The following is a 17,327-nucleotide window of genomic DNA, read 5'->3' on the forward strand; positions in this document are numbered from 1 at the left end:
CGCCATTGAAAAACAGGTTAGACAACAGAGTGTACAAATTAAGGATAACTTGGCTGAAATAAACAAAGCAAATTTTATTATTAACCAAAATTAAGAAAGTACAGAAAAAGTTCAGTACATTCAAAAGTGTTTTTAACATTGGCAAATCCAGACAGACTTCATCTGGGCATGCAGAGGCCTGTGACTGAGGTTAGCGATTTTGAGACGTCTTCGTGCCAAAAGAGCCTGGGGATTTTCAAATGTGAGCCTCCGACTACCCAGCAATCCAGCTACAGAGAGCTTGAGCGCCAGTCGTTCATCATTCTCATGCAGACAGCCACCATGAGCATGTCCCATGAAGGATAGAAACGTACAGAAATTCGGGCAGTCAACTCAAGAAAATCACAATGCAGACTCTAGAATCTTTGACAAAAACCTAGTCTGAACCCACTTGGCATTCCCCTTTTCTTCTTTTTCACAAAGTCTGGGATGGCTCTTTTTTGTTTCCTCTCAGTTTTCATAACGGACGATGTAGTTACTATACATTAACAGGATGGGCCTGAGGTTGTTGGATCCAGAGAGGTGTGGGGGTCACCCAAATTCTTTGATGATCTACATTAATCTGCAAGGACATTCCTTACTATATTAGAATTCATTGACATTAGTTTTATACTCCTTTTATAAAACTGATGATCGTACTGGAAGCAATAGCTTCTTTGGGTTAAACAAAAAAAAAGGACAAAAGACTAAGGTAGGATATAAATTGGGTACATCAAGCTACGCATACGTTGCATCAGGGAAGGATTCTTGTAGTACAAAAATTGAACACTGATTTAAGCATTTCCTCGACACCTCCCACAACCCTTGACAAGTACACTTAGTACCTCTTCCCTATTTTGGGCAGTGCTCGGTTCCATTCAAGTAGGACGAACTATAAAAAACCTCCTACAATGTTTCGGATCCATCAATATTACTTTTGATCCTAGGCTTTACAATTAGAGTGTTACATTAAAAAAAAAGAAATCACCTCACTCAGCGTCTATAATACAGGGAAGCAAAGTTAAAGCAATTAAACATCAACTCACTATGAATACGTCCAAAATACAGTTGTAAAAATGCAGACAACGTTTATATTGTTTTGTTTAAATACCCAGCACTTGCTTCATAATGCAAAACCATAGTTCTAGGTACAGGGAAAGGGATGGGCCTTGAAATCCGTGCAAGTCTGACTTCAGAGAAAAGCCGGTTCTCTTAAAAAACATGCATGCTAAAATAGAAGGTCGATATTACAAGTACCCATGGAGGAAATGCACTGTAACCAATCTACAGACCACTGCATTGTACAATAAGAACCTTGGCTACAAGAACTTAAAACTGTGCACCGCATCCACTAAATCAAAAGAAAGTAAGCAATTGTGAGAAAATGCACCAGCAATTTATTAATAACAAACCGTCTTTGGGGTGGCGCGGGGGGAGAACTTGTGGCGGAAAGCACTGTCCCCATAGGATAAAATGCATGTTAAAATGATTTGATCTCAGTTCAGGAGAGTACACTTTCTACCCAAGTAACAGTATTCAATGGATTCTAAATCTAAGCAATATGGAAAGAATAATTAAAGGTACACCTATACAACAATATTATTGTATTACGATGTACAACAATTTAGTTCAAATGATTCAAAATTGAGTAGAGAACGGAACTGGGATGTCTTAAGCAATCATTAATAACCTACCAATTAAAAACACCAATTGGATCCTGTGAACTGTGTAACTACATCCCATAATCGGCTCTATGTCTGAAGGCCATGCACAAGAGGTCGCACCGTGAATTTCAGCACAAAAGGTTGCAATCCTGGGGGTGCAACCATTTGTGCACGTCGCTCTCACCTCCCTTGTCGGGGGTCTGCCTCCGAATCACTGGCTGCTACGCAAGATCATCTGCACCCCTCAGCCCGCTCTCTTCCCTACTTACCTGCTGAGGGCTGCGGCCTCCAGCACTCTGCTTGCCGGATTCCTTCTGCACTCTGCAAAGCACGTACCCAGAAGCCCAGGGCACACAGCACGGCGCACTTTTGTTCACAACCTTTTGTAACTATCATCCGGGTACGCGCTCTGCAGACTGCGAACGCCATAATCAAGATCTACTTTTTGCGTCAGACTTTGGACAAAGGCCTGCTGATAATCGGCAAATATCTAGAAGATACTCCTGTTTTTGCGGAATTATAGCATAGGGTATGTCCAGGAGGATGGACAAACTCTGCTATGTGAAATAAAAGACCAGCTACCAGACCGGCAATAGGCATGGAGCACCGCTGGGTGAAACCTGGCCTCTACGTGGCTTTCGATATGGTTTTAGCTGGCATAAAAGTATAGCAGGTTTAAAAGAAACTCCAATGCCACAGTGTGCACCTGCATCACCTGCCCTGAATACCAGGTATGTAACTATGTTTTTCAACAACTCCAATAAAATCTAAGCTCTGACGTCCCGCAAGGAACAACCAATTCATTTCTTATTGTAGCCTCAATTCTTTAATTTCCAAGTTAACCCTCTGCATGTTCTTCAGAGGAGAAGTCATTGAGTAAGTCATATTTCCAGTGCCCGGTTGTTGTACATTCATGACAAAGGCAATCTGGCAGACAACTGACTTGCTGTAAGTGCATCGCTTCGAAAGAAATGATGTATGAGAAAAGCAGGTGCTTAATGGAGTGCGAGCACTGGTAAAGAAAACAGTTTTGACTTTTAGGTAGGCATGGGAAAGGCAATTGCCATGCACTGCCATAATAGTACTACCTGGCTACAACACAAACCACCTCCACACCGAAGAATATGAACCCTGCCAGACCAACATAACCATTGCATACAGGGGCACAGATTACCAATAGCACTAACTAACCCGATAAACTTTCCGATATCCTGCATACTACTCCTCAAATACCAAACAAACCACACACATACCTCTATCGCACCAGAAACCTACAACCACTAGAAAATGCACACACTCCGCAACACCCAACTAAACACAACACACTACAGAAAACTAGACCAATAACACAAATCCTCCCACACACACACACGACAAACACCACCTAACCCTTAACAAATAAAACAAACTTTGCACACATTGACGGTTTTTTCCGAACTGAAGCTACCAAGAGCACATCAAAGCTCTCTAGCGCTTTCCCTCTCCATCCCACTAACTAAGACCGTCTTCCCTCTCCATCCCACTAACTAAGGCTGTCTTCCCTCTCCATCGCACTAAGTAAGCCCGTCTTCCTTTTCAGATCCACCAGAGCTCCTAGAGACTATGACAATGGCAGTGGAGAACGGTATAAATCACAAGAACGTAACATAGAAGACCTCAAAAGATAAAAAATTATGAGATTACCTGGGCAAACAATAGTAATGTTTAACTAACGCCTATACACAAGCCAAACCTGTTCACTTTGTAAATCCTTTTTTTAACAGGACTTCAGTACAAGGAACAGATATAAATCAATTGGCTGAAGGCACATTTGGTTAACAGATTTTTATTACACGAGTAGCGAATTTAAAACTTAAATTAATCAATGAACTCATGAAATCATGGGTAGAAATGACACTGCTAGCCAATGTTTGATGTTATTGCTGGATATACTGAGCTCAAAGAGATCCCAGGAGAATGCATTTTGGGCAGGGAGGTACAGGTAGTGGGTAAGACTAGCCATAGGAATTAGCATGGACATGGGCATTATAAGTGGCTAAATAACCAAACAGCACCACCAAGGTACATGTCTCTCCTCACATGTCATCTCCCTCCTAGCTGTACTCTAGTGCAATAGGTTAAGCTTATTGGTGGCGTTCAAGCACCACCTTCTAGCCTAAACTAAAAGGGGTTAATGTTACCATGGGGCCCAGTGAACACGTCATTTATATTCCAAGTATACATACATCAAAGAAACACACCCATTAACATACAGGTTAAGACTTTACTGTTCACATTGGATCATCCCTGCAAAATCATGCTGACGCCTTTGATAGTCTGCACAATTATTATACAACAATGCAATTGAAGTGCCAATATTTTCTGAAATGGAGGCATTGGCAATTATTCAAAGGGGCAATATCAGGGTTGGGACTAAATTACTGAAACCTGATGTATACAGAAAGCTCCAAAAAATGTAGTGTTAGTAGCAAACCAATTCGGTACTAGCGTCGGTTGAATGTGTGCCAGATAGCCAACACCACTCTCCACAATGCTGCGAATACTGTAGGGCACATTTATTCTAACACAGATGCCACTTAAGTGTAAGGCATTATGGGGCTATGCCAGATATGCAAACCAAAGCCCAAGGTCCCGCATTATGCAAGTGCTGTAGTTGAAGAAAGCCTTTTCAACAGAGGGTCCTAAAATATGAAACAGCCTGCCAGTGGCAGAAAAAGACCATATTGCTTTAACAACATATTGCACACCTTTTGAACCTAACAAAAGTAGCACATTTCCCTCAGTGGCTGTGTCATGGCCATTGACACACTATAGGTTTGATTATGTTACCTTGCACTTCCCTAACAAACAGGTTTACCATCCCGGCTGAAGAGCTGGGACAATACATAAACATGAAAGCGCATTAAGTGTGCTAAATGTTTAGGGGCTTTCCTCAAATAATGACAGCAAACAATTGTTTGGCCAGGTGATGACCAAGGATGCAAACTGTGGAAAAATTGCTTCAATACTTTGAGGGATGTGAATTTCTTAGAACTTACTATTTTGAGCTAGAGCTTGAAGCAGGCAGTCCAGACATCCCTCCACACTATCCACTGTGTTCTCTGCAAGCTTCAGCTTCTTCAAGGTGTCGCTCAGATTATCTGAATGGCGAGTATGAAAGAGGAAACAAATGTCAGAGGATAACAAGAACCAAATTCAAAATAATTATTTCACCCCACATTAAGCGTTTATATCTACATCAAAGAAACACTTTTAAGGAAGGCTAAATAAATCAAATAATCTTCTGCTTACATACACTGGAAATAATGTTCTGTGCCGGTGTGCACCTTTTAGTGACATGTTCTTCATACATAGGATATATGATGTGGCATTTATAACGCACCTATGCACAGGTGTTTCAAGGTGCGACGCGGCAAGGGAGGAGGAACAGAGGGAAAATAGACAACGATCCTACTAGGCCAGGTATCATTCAGATTGTGCAAGTGCATCGGGGAGGGGGAAAGTGCAGTTCATTGGATAAGAATAATAAACAGTAAGTAACGTACGGCCAGCTGGTGGCAAGTGCAAGGAAGTGCAGATATCAGGTGTCAAGTGTTGGTGGTGGAACTGTATGGATACAGAAACAGTCCCTAAGTGCAGGGGTTGCCAGGAAGGCAGTGCAGGTGTGCTACTGACGGGGAGGGGGCTGGGCCCAAGATCAGGGGGTGGCCAGATATACCATTCAACTCTATCATCTTGATTTATGATGGCTGAAACCGATTAAATGTTTTCTATATTATTTTCCTTTTATACTGCACGAGTTGTTTTAATGTGACGAGACCTTGTCTGTGAGTAAACCAATTGTGATGGATGAAAGCAGGTACCACTTTGAATTAGACCCACGTAAATTAGTATTCTTGAATAGTAATATTTGTATATAGTGGTCACCAAAAACATGGATTGTACTGTCTAGGAAAGATACTTATACGTAAAGAATGGGGGGAAACATTCCACCAATGTTGGTTCCACTGGATAGTAAATGCCACTTCAATTGAAAACACTTATGAACAAATGTTACAGTAAGTTACACGAACATTCCTCTAGGTTGTGTAGACCATTCTTTATTATATGAGCTCATTCAACATAAGTTACTTCAGTGGCAGAAACAGAATGTCAGATTCATGTCCATCCGTGCGATCATGACAAACAATAATACAAAACACAAATGTGTATTCTGTAACTTAGCATTGTGTGATATTATCACCCACTTGTTTCATCTCCTAGAGTGTGTTTTGGGTCTAGAATTAATTGAAAAAGATGTGGCAATTTTTGAGGATGCTCTTTTTGATCTGAGCACTTGGTGTGCTGTATTCAGAACCATAGATTAGTGATGGTTTTCTTTTTTCTATATTGTATAATAGAGATTCTCTAGTTTTTGAAAGGTTACAGATGCACTATGGGCTTGTGATGAGCTCAGAAGTTCCGATGAGCTATGGAGGGTATTAAATCAGCCAATGTTATAACTCCCTCCTGAGAAGAGTTCTAGCATCTGATGGTAACGCCCACAGACAGAAATGTCAGAGCCAAGAGTTGGGGAATGTATGTGGAAAGCATACAGGTGGAACACAAAAGAAAAATAAGACAAAGAAGCTACCCTAAACCGAGTCATGAAGGGATGGCTTCGGCTGCAGAGGAGGAAGTGTCATTCTTACAAAGAAGGCACTACTTCAGACTCTTATTCATTTGAAAATAGTGGGCTGAAAGCAAATTATCCTGAAAGTGCAACATTACTTAGAATTATTAAAAATCAAACAAAATCTGATTTTTGATAGCTTTTATTGGGCCACCTGAAATAATTATGCTGAGGTGGTAGTTTCAATAGCATTTGAAGTCCCAGAGACCTCTATCAGATGGTGGTCACACGATAAATGAGCACACAGAACTAGACATTTCTGTTACGTACAAAGAAAAACAAAGACACACGATTTTTCCAACTTTATACTCTGTTGGGTGCAGGAAGAAGTATGCAAGGCATTCAATCCTGCATGGCCCATCTATCTAAAGGGTAATAGAATTAGAAGGAAACACAGATATTCAAAACACTGAGGAGCAGTTCTCATTGCTCAGAAATCACATTTGAAGCACAGCCACTTTGTTCACCTAATGTTTTACATGCAACATCTGATGTGTCCAAACACTTGCGCATGACATGTCTAATAAGTTCAACACAGTATGAAAAGCCGGTAATGCTATTGTAGACACAATCCAAAATATCAAATTTAAAGACACACAGTTTGAGAAAGAAAGGTTATGCTTGTTCACACCTTCCCTACACAATCTAAGGTTTTTCACATGTACAGTGGTCTTAAATGTCCCATGTTTCCACTGGCCTCACGTTTTTTCACCTACAATGTCCATTAGTATCTACCTGACAAACACATAAGAATAATTGTTTGCAGTGATTGAGCCCAACCGGACTGAGAAAAAAGCACCCTTCCTCAATGTGTCGAGACTAAAACATTTTCAGAGGTTAGTGCTGGTTTTTGCTGCATCCATGTTGTGCAAGGATTGCAGAGTAGGTCAGCCAGAGTGATGTAGGCCTACGTGTATGCCTATGGTGGAACCAATACAGAAATATTCCCTAAGCTCCCAAGGTGCGAGGTGCACATTTTTCCTAGTTGTGGCTTAGGTTTATATGTGAGTAAGTTAGGCACTATCAAAGTGACAAATACAAAAATACGTTACCACTGTTAGAATGGTGAAATCTACACTGTTGGCTGGCCATGCCTCTTGTTTGAAAAATGGAAACCAATCAATTGGGCTCAGACATCCAAAATCGCCATACATGATGCCTTTTGTCCTTACACACGCAGTGCTCGGAAACATTGTGTCCAACAGTCGTATGTGAGGTGGTAAATAGGGATGTAACGGTATTACGGTATACCGTTAAAGATACCGTGAACCACTTAATTGAACAATAATAACCGTCACATTGTTTATACCGGTATACCGTTCATACCGTTAAGTGTGCTTTTCAATCTGATTTGGAAAAGCTGCAGTAAGCAAGTTCTGCGCAGTCTTGGTCTTGCACTGTTGGATGTGCCGTCTGCCAAGTAGTTTCAGTTTGAGCAGTTTTTAATGCCATTCCATAAACCACACGTGCCTGACACAAAATCAACATGTTAGCAATAGGAAGAATAAATACAGTGCCAAGAAGGAAAGGGGTTTACTTTTTATTATTTACATTTTTTTTTAAAGCGCTCACACAGCCCCAGGGCATCGAGGCGCTGTTAAAAAAATTGGTTTTGTTTATTTTGTTGCTTAATTGTTTTTGTCTTAGTTGCGTATTTATAACATGCTTAAACACCCAGAGGTTTCTAAGCGCGGACCCAGGGACCGAACCTGTGTTGCTTCGTGTGGTCTTGCTTCCAAGGCATGCAAGTTGCCGCTGAGCTATCCTCCCGGGACTTTGGGTTGGAGGCTTTGGGGTTTATATATTTATAATGGATAATGTTTTCTAAACATATGACAATGGCGGATTTCCCTGGTTCTATCATTGAATTTACATATAATAAGTCACACTGCGAAATTTAATCATCTCTGTGGGTATTCCCTGCTGCCATACCAAAGGGTAACATGTCCGTGATTACTGAACACCTTTTGGCCCAGAAGTAAACTAAAGGCTGTAACGTAAAGAGAGAGTGTGTGTGTGTGTGTGTATATGTGCACAAGCGTATACTACCATCAGACTCCATTGATCTGTGGCATGCATATTATCAATTTGGCAACATGTTCATCTTCACCAGTAGCCAGTGGGGGAGCTAAAAGCCTAAATGACCACTTAAGAAAAGCTATTCAGTTTGCTTTGCCAGTCGCAGCAGGGCCCCACCTCCCCCTCCTCTCCACACGTGCGTTTGTGTTTGGTGCAAGCAAGGGGTGGCATTTCAGTGGAAAGTATGTTGAAAAGCCCAATTCTGGCCCTGGGTGCATGGTTTTGTTTGTGATGATAAATCTGACAATTTATGACCTTTTAGAAAATATTTGTTAAGATTAGTTAACTCCAACTGCTATACCGCGATAACCATGATATACCGTCATTTGGCAAGAAGGTTATTGTACAGTCATAAAACTAATACCGTGACACCCCTAGTGGTAAAGGCCCGTTCTCTTCTAGTACTGATGTTGTGTTTGCCTCGAAAGTTCCAAGCAGAAAATAGGCTATAGTCTGCCATCAATCCTGTACCTATATTCAAACCAGCATTTTCGTGTTGTGAATCTTCACGTACTTAAACACCCATGTTGCTGTTTGTGTGGTATTTGAAAGGCCACCTTTCAGTACCATCACTGACAGGTCCTGCGGTGTATCTCCTTCCTTTGTGAGGTTTTGACCAACTGGTGGTTCTGTTTTGAAGTTCAAGGTGGTGACTCTATGCATGTGCATTCTTTTGTGTAGTTCCTTGCAAGTCTCACCAACATACTTTCTTTGTGGACATTTCTTGCCTTGGATGAGGTATACCACAAAGGACGATTTACAATTGTATGTGCCTGGTATCTGTAATGTTTGATCCTGTCAAGTTGCAACAGTTGTTTCGGTGCAGATGTGTTGAAGGTTTTTGCATCTCCTAACAACTCATGGGGATGCTCGCTGTTATTTGTTCCTGATGTACTAGAACTTTGCTTCTAGTGAAGGACTCCGCTAGATTTTCTGGGTTGTTTGTATGCAATTAAGGAGTTTCTTTAAAAATGTCCTTGAACTCCTCATCTCAGTTAACAATTGATTGTAGGTCTTCAACAGTTCTATACACGTGTGTTAGTGCTGGATGATAGGTGATAACCAAGTGTATTCTTTGCGTGGTTTAACCATCTCGGTATCGAAGCAGGTCATTTCTGGGTATTCTCAATGCCTGATCAAATTCCCTGACAATCTGTCTGGCTGAGTGTCCCTTTTGCAAGAAGAACGTACAAAGTGTTACAAATTGGTTTTGCCTGGTCTTCCTGTTGGAGCCTATATGTTGGTGTTGGATGGCTAGGCTTTAGATAGTAGGTCGTTTTGTGTGGCTTTGGAACCTTGTCCTGTGAGAGTTTTTGCTCCTGTCTTTTGGTTTCCTGTATGCAGCTTTTTCTAGGTGGAAGCTCTTTCCAACAGAAGTGGTGGTGTCCAGGAGGTTTACACTCACATTAGAGTATTCCATGGTGAACTTGGAGGAAGTGATTTTGGAATGCATACAATTGTTTGAAACTCTTCACCTTCTTTCCAAATCAAGAAAATGTCATCGATGTAGCGCATTAATGTTATTGGCTTCTGGAATTGTTCTAAAAACCGCTCCTTGAGTTCTAACATGAGACGTTTGTGCATACTCAAAAAATAGAATCCCTGGTGCTTCAGGTAAAGGTACAGAAAATATGATACAATATGAACCAGTACATTTTGGTTGACGAGAAATTCCCTTACTCTCTTATTTGTTCTTAAACACAATAAATTTTATTACTAAAATACACTACATTTGTTCTTACACACATTAATTCTAAGCACAAATTGATTATTCAAAAAAGAATTTCTAGGCTCAAACATTTTCCCCTTCCACATTCACACTCATATTCACATATATGAAACCTATCCTAAATGTTTTTTTACACATTGTGACACTTCATATATTGCCACTTCAACCACAATCAATTCATTGACTACTTTGACCCTTTAGGGTCATAGCGTTCTCAACCCTTTAGGGAGCGGTAATGGAGTGTGAATAAAGGAGTGCTCACCCTTGAATGGAGAAGAAGCAACACGAATAGGCAAGCTTCCGATGTGAGCACGTCACTGAGACATGCGGCAGGGCTACACAACAGAGCCGGCTGTGGCACAGAAAGGAGCAGAAGGAGAGAGAGAGAGAGCCAACCTGTTGTAGTGCCAGCCTTACCTGGAGGCATGACTATGCAGAGGACATGTTGGGCCTGGTGTCTGAGAAACGACAAAACCAGAATGCAAGGGAGGAACAAATCTGCTACCAACACAAAAGCAAAAGAGCAGAGCAACGCTGAGACGATCCAAGCACAAAACTCACTTGTGTCCAGACAGAACGCCAGAAATGTGTGGCGAACACAGATACCAAGCAGACGCCACCTCACTGGAGCAAACCCTGTGTTATAGATACTAGTTGCTCCTGGTGGAGGGAGGCAGAGACCAGAAAGGGGAAGGAGAAAGGATTACCCTAACCACTTAACAGGCACATGAAGGCCCAGTGAGAGAGAAAGAACCAAGTAACAATAAGGACATGAAAGAGGAGGCACTAGAAACTGAATCAATCTTGCACAGCACTTTGAAAACTATAAGAATTTGTGTATTTATTTTTAAAGTCACTGAAAAAGTTGAACCTGCAGCAAGAACAAAGGAAGGGGAGGCATTGCCCATGCCTCATACAAAACAATAGTAAAAGTCACACCTGGAAATCTCACGCTGGTGCAACCAAATAATAATCAAGAATGATAATGGCCTATCAGTCACTGTAAGATTTAATGTAACTCGTAAGTGAATCAACCAACATGTGTTTAGACCCTCACGGGTCTTCCTAATGGCACAATGTTTCTTTCAACCCAGTAAATCTGGGTCAATCACACTGTGTGAATCTGGTCTATAAAGAAGTGGCCAATACGGTGGTGATACCGCAAATGGTGTGAGGATAGAAGCACCAGTTAGGGCTGCATTGAAAGAATCCTTGACAAGGTCTTGATTCAGCGGGACAACTGCGGTATTCCCCTGAAGTTGTGTGCACAAGACGCTGTGCTGAGCAAAAAGGCTTTTGAAATTCTTAGCGGACCGAAAGGCGGGAATAGGACGGGTTTTAATTCTTCCCACTCTTAATGATACTTCCATAGAAGCCATAACAGGCTCTAGAACTCCCACACGCCATTGACAGTGTATTAAGCATCATGGCCTTTTACAAACACCTTGATAGGAATAACACAGCTGTCTAGCTGAAACTAGAACCTTTCAAGAATCCCTTCAACCCAGCACTAACCAGTGCGTCTATCCGCATACCATTTACGGTATCTCCACTGTACCAGCCACTTCTTTATGGACCAGATTCACATTTTAGATCCAATCAGTCAGACAGAGTGAAAGACCAAGACTTACTGGGACCCAAAAAACGTTTTGCCTTGGGGAAGACCTGTGCGGGTGGAAAGACATGTTGGCTGATTGATTCACTTATTTATATTAAATCTTAGAGACTAATACGCTATTATCTTTCGTTATTATTTACTGGTTGAACCAGCGCAAGATTTCCAGCCGTAACCTTTACTAAAGCAACAATAAGGGTTATGGGAGCCCAAGAAACCCGAATATTGTAATCAGTCAAACGGCTCACAGAAACTAACTAGAACCAAGAGAGGAATATGAAAAGAGGGGCTAACAATACTCCTGGGAGATAAGTGAGACATTGGGACAGAGAAACCAAAGAAAGGCAGAGGGGCCCATTAGGATGACTGAAGAGCCAATTCAATGGGAACACAGACAACCAAGACATAAACTTAGTGGGAAGAAAACCACCCAAGTGGTGAAGAGGAATTAGGGAGATACTCTTCCACCGAAGACAACTTGGGCATTTGATAATTTCAGGAACTTGAGACTATTTTGTAAACTTGAGAAACTTTTGGAACTTTGACAGATGGTCAAGAACTGGGAAACCAGAGAGATTTTTTTGTATGGGTAAGCATTGGAGCCAAAACCAGGAGAGATTTCTGAAAGTCTTGAGAGAGATTGGGTGAACAACTGAAGGCACGAGACACTGCCTCGTTTTCCGTAATATTTCTTCGAAGCGGTAGAGCCAGTTTAGAGGATTAGTTTGGACAGACCACATTTTTGTAATTTTGACTATTGACGAGCCCCTTAGTACAGTTTGTTAGGAAGGGAACTCCCCTTTTAGCAATAGGGCTAGACAGGCATAAATAAAACCCCATAAAAAGATATCCCCTGGTCTGAGTTCTCCTGGCTTGCCACACCATGGAAATACTCCTTGAGATGCAAGCGCCTTATGTAGTCTGATTTCCCCACAAAATTGAATTTTGACTAGTTCCTGGCACGGACAGAATGTCAGTCCCTTGGAAAGTAAAGATTCTTCAGCCTGTGCAAGTTTGTGCCCCGAGAGTATGAGAACAGATAGTTCATTGGTGGTAGGATCGCTCATAGGGTTTTCAGTGTTACCTGTGACCAATTCAGAAATAGAGGTCAGTTATGAATTATGGTAATAGATGAGCTTTCTTTTAAAGCTAGTCACCAGAGCCTGTTGTCCAGGAGCCAAAAGTGCCCATTGGAAATACATCAAACTCTGTAAAATAGATCAGCTTGGCTACAAACACTACACCCATAGCCTAGATAAATAGCCAATTAAAACTTGGAAGCATCACCACGAGATCACATGATATCTCTCAGATAGCTCAGAGAGTAAATTCTTCGCTATCTGTTTTATAATTGTTCATTTATAACGTACCTAATACCAGAAATTGGTTTCGAAACCTGGGGCTACCAACTCTAACTACAACTCTGCCTTTCGAACTTTGCTTGTACATTAATGGAGTATTAAGTCACTGAAAAAGTTGGATAATGGATAATTGGAGTTGGATAATGTTAATAAATGTATTGAAATACCTAAGAGCAGTAGCAGGCAATATATAAAAATTATGTATTCTTAGGGGATAACGAGTTGGAGGTGGCCCGTACCGGTTGGCAATAACCCAAAAGACGAGGCAAAAGTCGCAGTGAAGTTCTGGCCATTTATAATTGAAGTGCCAGTACAGCCCACTATCCAAGCCATTGTTGCTATTAGACCCTAACAAAGCATCCCGACGGATTCCCGCTTTTCATTTTGAATTGGTAAGGAGATTTGCTCTGGGAGTCGCTTCTATTAAAAAAAAAAAAAAGAAAAAGGTGATCTAAAAATGGTTCATTTTCTCTCTTCGCTGCATCAAGGTAAATGACTGATGAGGAGCCCAAGGGGCTCTGGACCCGGGCGTGCAGCTGCAAAGACAGGCCGCGTTCAGGAGAATCTGAGAGGCTAGGGCGGCCATCTAGCTACTGATTGATCGGTTATACGCCAGGGCCCATTATACGCTACATTCCGCATAGGGAAGGCCTTTAATACATGCAAATACGAATGTAAATCGCTATCCCCACTAGCCAAATAAAGTTAGGCTGTGCGGTCAGAAATCACTCTAATGCCCCACATATCTTTATTTTTCACGTTTCAAACTAATGTTTAAAAAGTGTACAGAATTCATTGATGCCTCAAATATAGTGAAAGCAAAAAAAAAAATGACTTGGGCCACGGTGGCATCCACACTTGGGAAGGTAGGGGCTTTTTGGCCGGTAAGTGCAGTTAGAAGGGTACTGCACACAGGCGCAGTAGCCTGAAATAGAAAGCTTTAGCCGCACAGCTTGTTGGAAATATGTAGCCTTGCTCCCAATGCCACAGACAAAAGAACAGCAGGGATGTCTTATTAACGATACATCCCATTATAAACGTTAGCCAAAAATACATGGGCACACCAGATGAAGTATCCGTTCCAGTACTACTGGGCTCGTCAAACCACCAAATGCCAAATTCTAACTGCGTTTTCAGAATCACTAACAAGAAAGTAATGTCCGTTGTTGGCATGCATTATAAGAACATTTTCATGAAACATTTTTAATATGAATATCCTACAACCCATACTTGATTTGTAGTATGCGGTGGGCCAACAAACTCATCCCGAACTCTCAAGCAAAAGTAGCTATTTTGCAATACCATAATTTCCACCCCAGGCAGAGCTATTTAGATGGCTCCAGACGTTCAAAGTATAAGGGGGCAATTAATTAAGTTAACAGGGAATGCCCTTCTTAGATCAGATGGGTAACACGAAGGTTTGGACAATTGCCAACTGTATTCAAGTTCAAGTGAGAGTAACCAAAGAATAGTCTGTTTTCCAAAGCCAGGTAGTCAACCTGTTCTTTGGAATAAAACCACCATGGTTGAGGGCACAGTTATTTCTCACAGAGAAAGAAACTACTGTGGGTTTTAACGCCCTCAGGGGCAAGGCTGTGTATGAAGACAGTGAAGGATAGAGTTGAATTCTAAATGTCCCTTCCTAGTAGACTCTTCTGTCCCTGTGTAGCGCAGCTGGGCCGCCTACAAAAACAGGGGATAGGATAAGAAGAGACACTAACTACTTCTAGATGTTATGCACCATTCAGCCTTGCATCAATGTGCCCGTCAACTACTCTCTCCCCCTATGTGTTTGCATGGGAAGAGATAAGTACCCGATCTAAAAACAGTGTTTACGTGATGAAGAGAACATACATCCACTGGGTTGTATACAAGTTTATTTGCCCAAATATTGTTTGTCACACCCCATCCACTGTGATTTTAAAAGGACTATCACAAAGTCAGGTTGCAATCACTCTGAATTTGTGTTAGACGAACATCAAAAGACCAACAGTACAACACTCTCCACTTGGCCGTCTTTCTATTAGTATGGCAGGTGGAGGATGATAAAAAAACTGCTCATGTATAGAAGGTATCTATCATATGTAGCAATTGGTGTGAGAAATAACTGTGCCCTCAACCACGGTGGTTTTATTCCAAAGAATAGGTTGACTACCTGGCTTTGGAAAACAGACTATTCTTTGGCTCCAGACCTTTCCAACTTCTTTGACCAAAGGAGAAATGATGTGAAGCCTCAGGGCTCAATCCAGTAGAAGAACTGCTGCGCATAGAGCCAACCAAGATGCAAGTCATGCATTGGGTGCTCTCACCATATCTCCCAGCGCATCCGCTTCCCCTCATTCCCCTTAGTTATACGTTCGATCTTCTCCACACTCCAAAATCGGGATGTCAGGGGTCAACTATGCGTCAGGATTCAGGAAGGGAATTGTGACAAATCGGGACTAATCTTCCTTTCTCCCCATAGGTGAGCCACCCCCTTTGAGGCTAGGGAGGTGAGCCCACTCAGCAAAGACCCTGCCTAGGGGTCGGGGAAAGTGGAACCTCGCTGGGAGTGACTCCCCTTCGTGACAAGGACTGCCATACATTGTCTGCCGACATAGGAATCGGAGATACTTAGCCCGATTTTGGATTCACCAAATAATGACATTTCTTAATTTTCGTAGGCTTCAGGTAAAGCCTGAACTCCACAGTAAAAGAGGAATGACACACCCCTTTTGTTTGTGATGACATACATAAAAAGACTATGAACTATGAATGGAGAGGAGAGAATTATATACAGAGGGGAGCCTCTGATGGGAGGGCGTCCTGAAAGGTGCAGAGACATGCTAGACTGTGGAGCAGGCAGTAACATGGCAAGTGAGCCGATTGCTAGGAGCTGGCACCCTGAGCGGCAACAAAGCCCAAGTAGCGAGAGAAATGGAGACAGTAAAGAGCTAATTACGCCTGGCAGCGTGACCACTCAGAAGACATGCAGGGCCTGGGGCAGACCGCAGCAGAGAGATCAGATGCCGATCCCTGCATGAGAAGTGCAACTACTGCTGAGCCGGGCAGAGTAAGGGAGGCAACCGATCTCAAAGAGGTAACGCCGCTGAGAGGGGCAAACCATTATACACAATGCTGAAGAAGCAACAAGGGTTACAGGAGCCAAGAAAACCTGAATGCTGGATACAGGCAGATGCCCAACCAAGGATTTGCTAAAAGCAAGCCTAACCGAGGGCCAAAGGGCTTTGAAGAGACTGCCAAGCCAAAGGGCTTTGAAGAGACTGCCAAAATCAAACTACATTGATACTAGAGGCTGGGAAATCCACAAGGTTTTACGGGAGACAATAAAACCTGAATGCTGAATGCAGATGCCCCACCGGATGAAATTGCTAGATTCCGCTTCAACAGCCATGGAAACAAAATCTCTCAGATTTCAATCCGCTTCGCCCATCGTTCCTGTTCCACCCCACCTGTGGATTTATCTGAAATGTTCATGCTCGCATGCCGAACCACTGCTGAAACCACACCGAAGCCGGCGCACACTCTGAATTTTGTGTACCTCGCATGTTTCATATATTAATATCGGTTTTGGCCACGCAGAACACACATTTTGGGACCCTGCACATGCGCTTAGCGTCACATTTCGGCACTGCGAGACCGAAAGAGTTTGTCATGCCCTGAAATGTTTTGGGGTCCCGGAGAATGGTTTGTGTGGGTGAAATCTGTCAATGGCGCGCAAAACATATTTTTGTACCGGTGCAAAGGTTTGCGGGGGTGCACTTGGGCAATGGCACGCGAAACTCACAGGAACCCAACCACAACTTTGATGGGCAAAATAATATGCTTGCCATGTGAAATTCCAGTGGTTGGAGCAGTAATAGCGCGTTCACAGAATGCGCGGAAGCAGAAACCAGTACACGTCTTTCACCCAGCACTACTACCGAGACCCTGCTAAAGTAAGCCGACCAAGCAAGAGACAAGGTTATGAGACTGAGAAACCTGAATGTTGCATGTGGGCAGGCGCCAAAGTAAATCTATTAAAGGGCAAAAGGACTTTGGGAAGCCCTAGAAATACAAAACCTTGCGAGCAAATATGGAAATGAAGAGGAGGTGAAGGGTTCCAGTTCTTCAAAACAAGAGGAATAGTACAATCACCTAGTACTATACTGTGAGGAATTGAAAAATGTTAAAAACATTTTTGAAGAGA

The 17,327-nt window shown here is 42.3% G+C and overlaps 1 protein-coding gene across 2 annotated transcripts in view; it reads right to left on the bottom strand.

Moving 5' to 3' along the window:
* Positions 1-17,327, bottom strand: part of RAP1GDS1 (Rap1 GTPase-GDP dissociation stimulator 1) — a 909,412-nt gene that overhangs the window by 620,315 nt on the left and 271,770 nt on the right. For both annotated transcript variants that reach the window (XM_069630545.1, XM_069630544.1), the window contains exon 2: positions 4,721-4,822. In XM_069630545.1, coding sequence (XP_069486646.1) covers positions 4,721-4,822 — 102 coding nt within the window. The remainder of the gene's footprint in view (positions 1-4,720; positions 4,823-17,327) is intronic.

This window comes from Ambystoma mexicanum, chromosome 6q (assembly GCF_040938575.1).
Source record: "Ambystoma mexicanum isolate Mex_15411 chromosome 6q, UKY_AmexF1_1, whole genome shotgun sequence".
In the NCBI taxonomy this organism is placed as follows: domain Eukaryota; kingdom Metazoa; phylum Chordata; class Amphibia; order Caudata; family Ambystomatidae; genus Ambystoma; species Ambystoma mexicanum.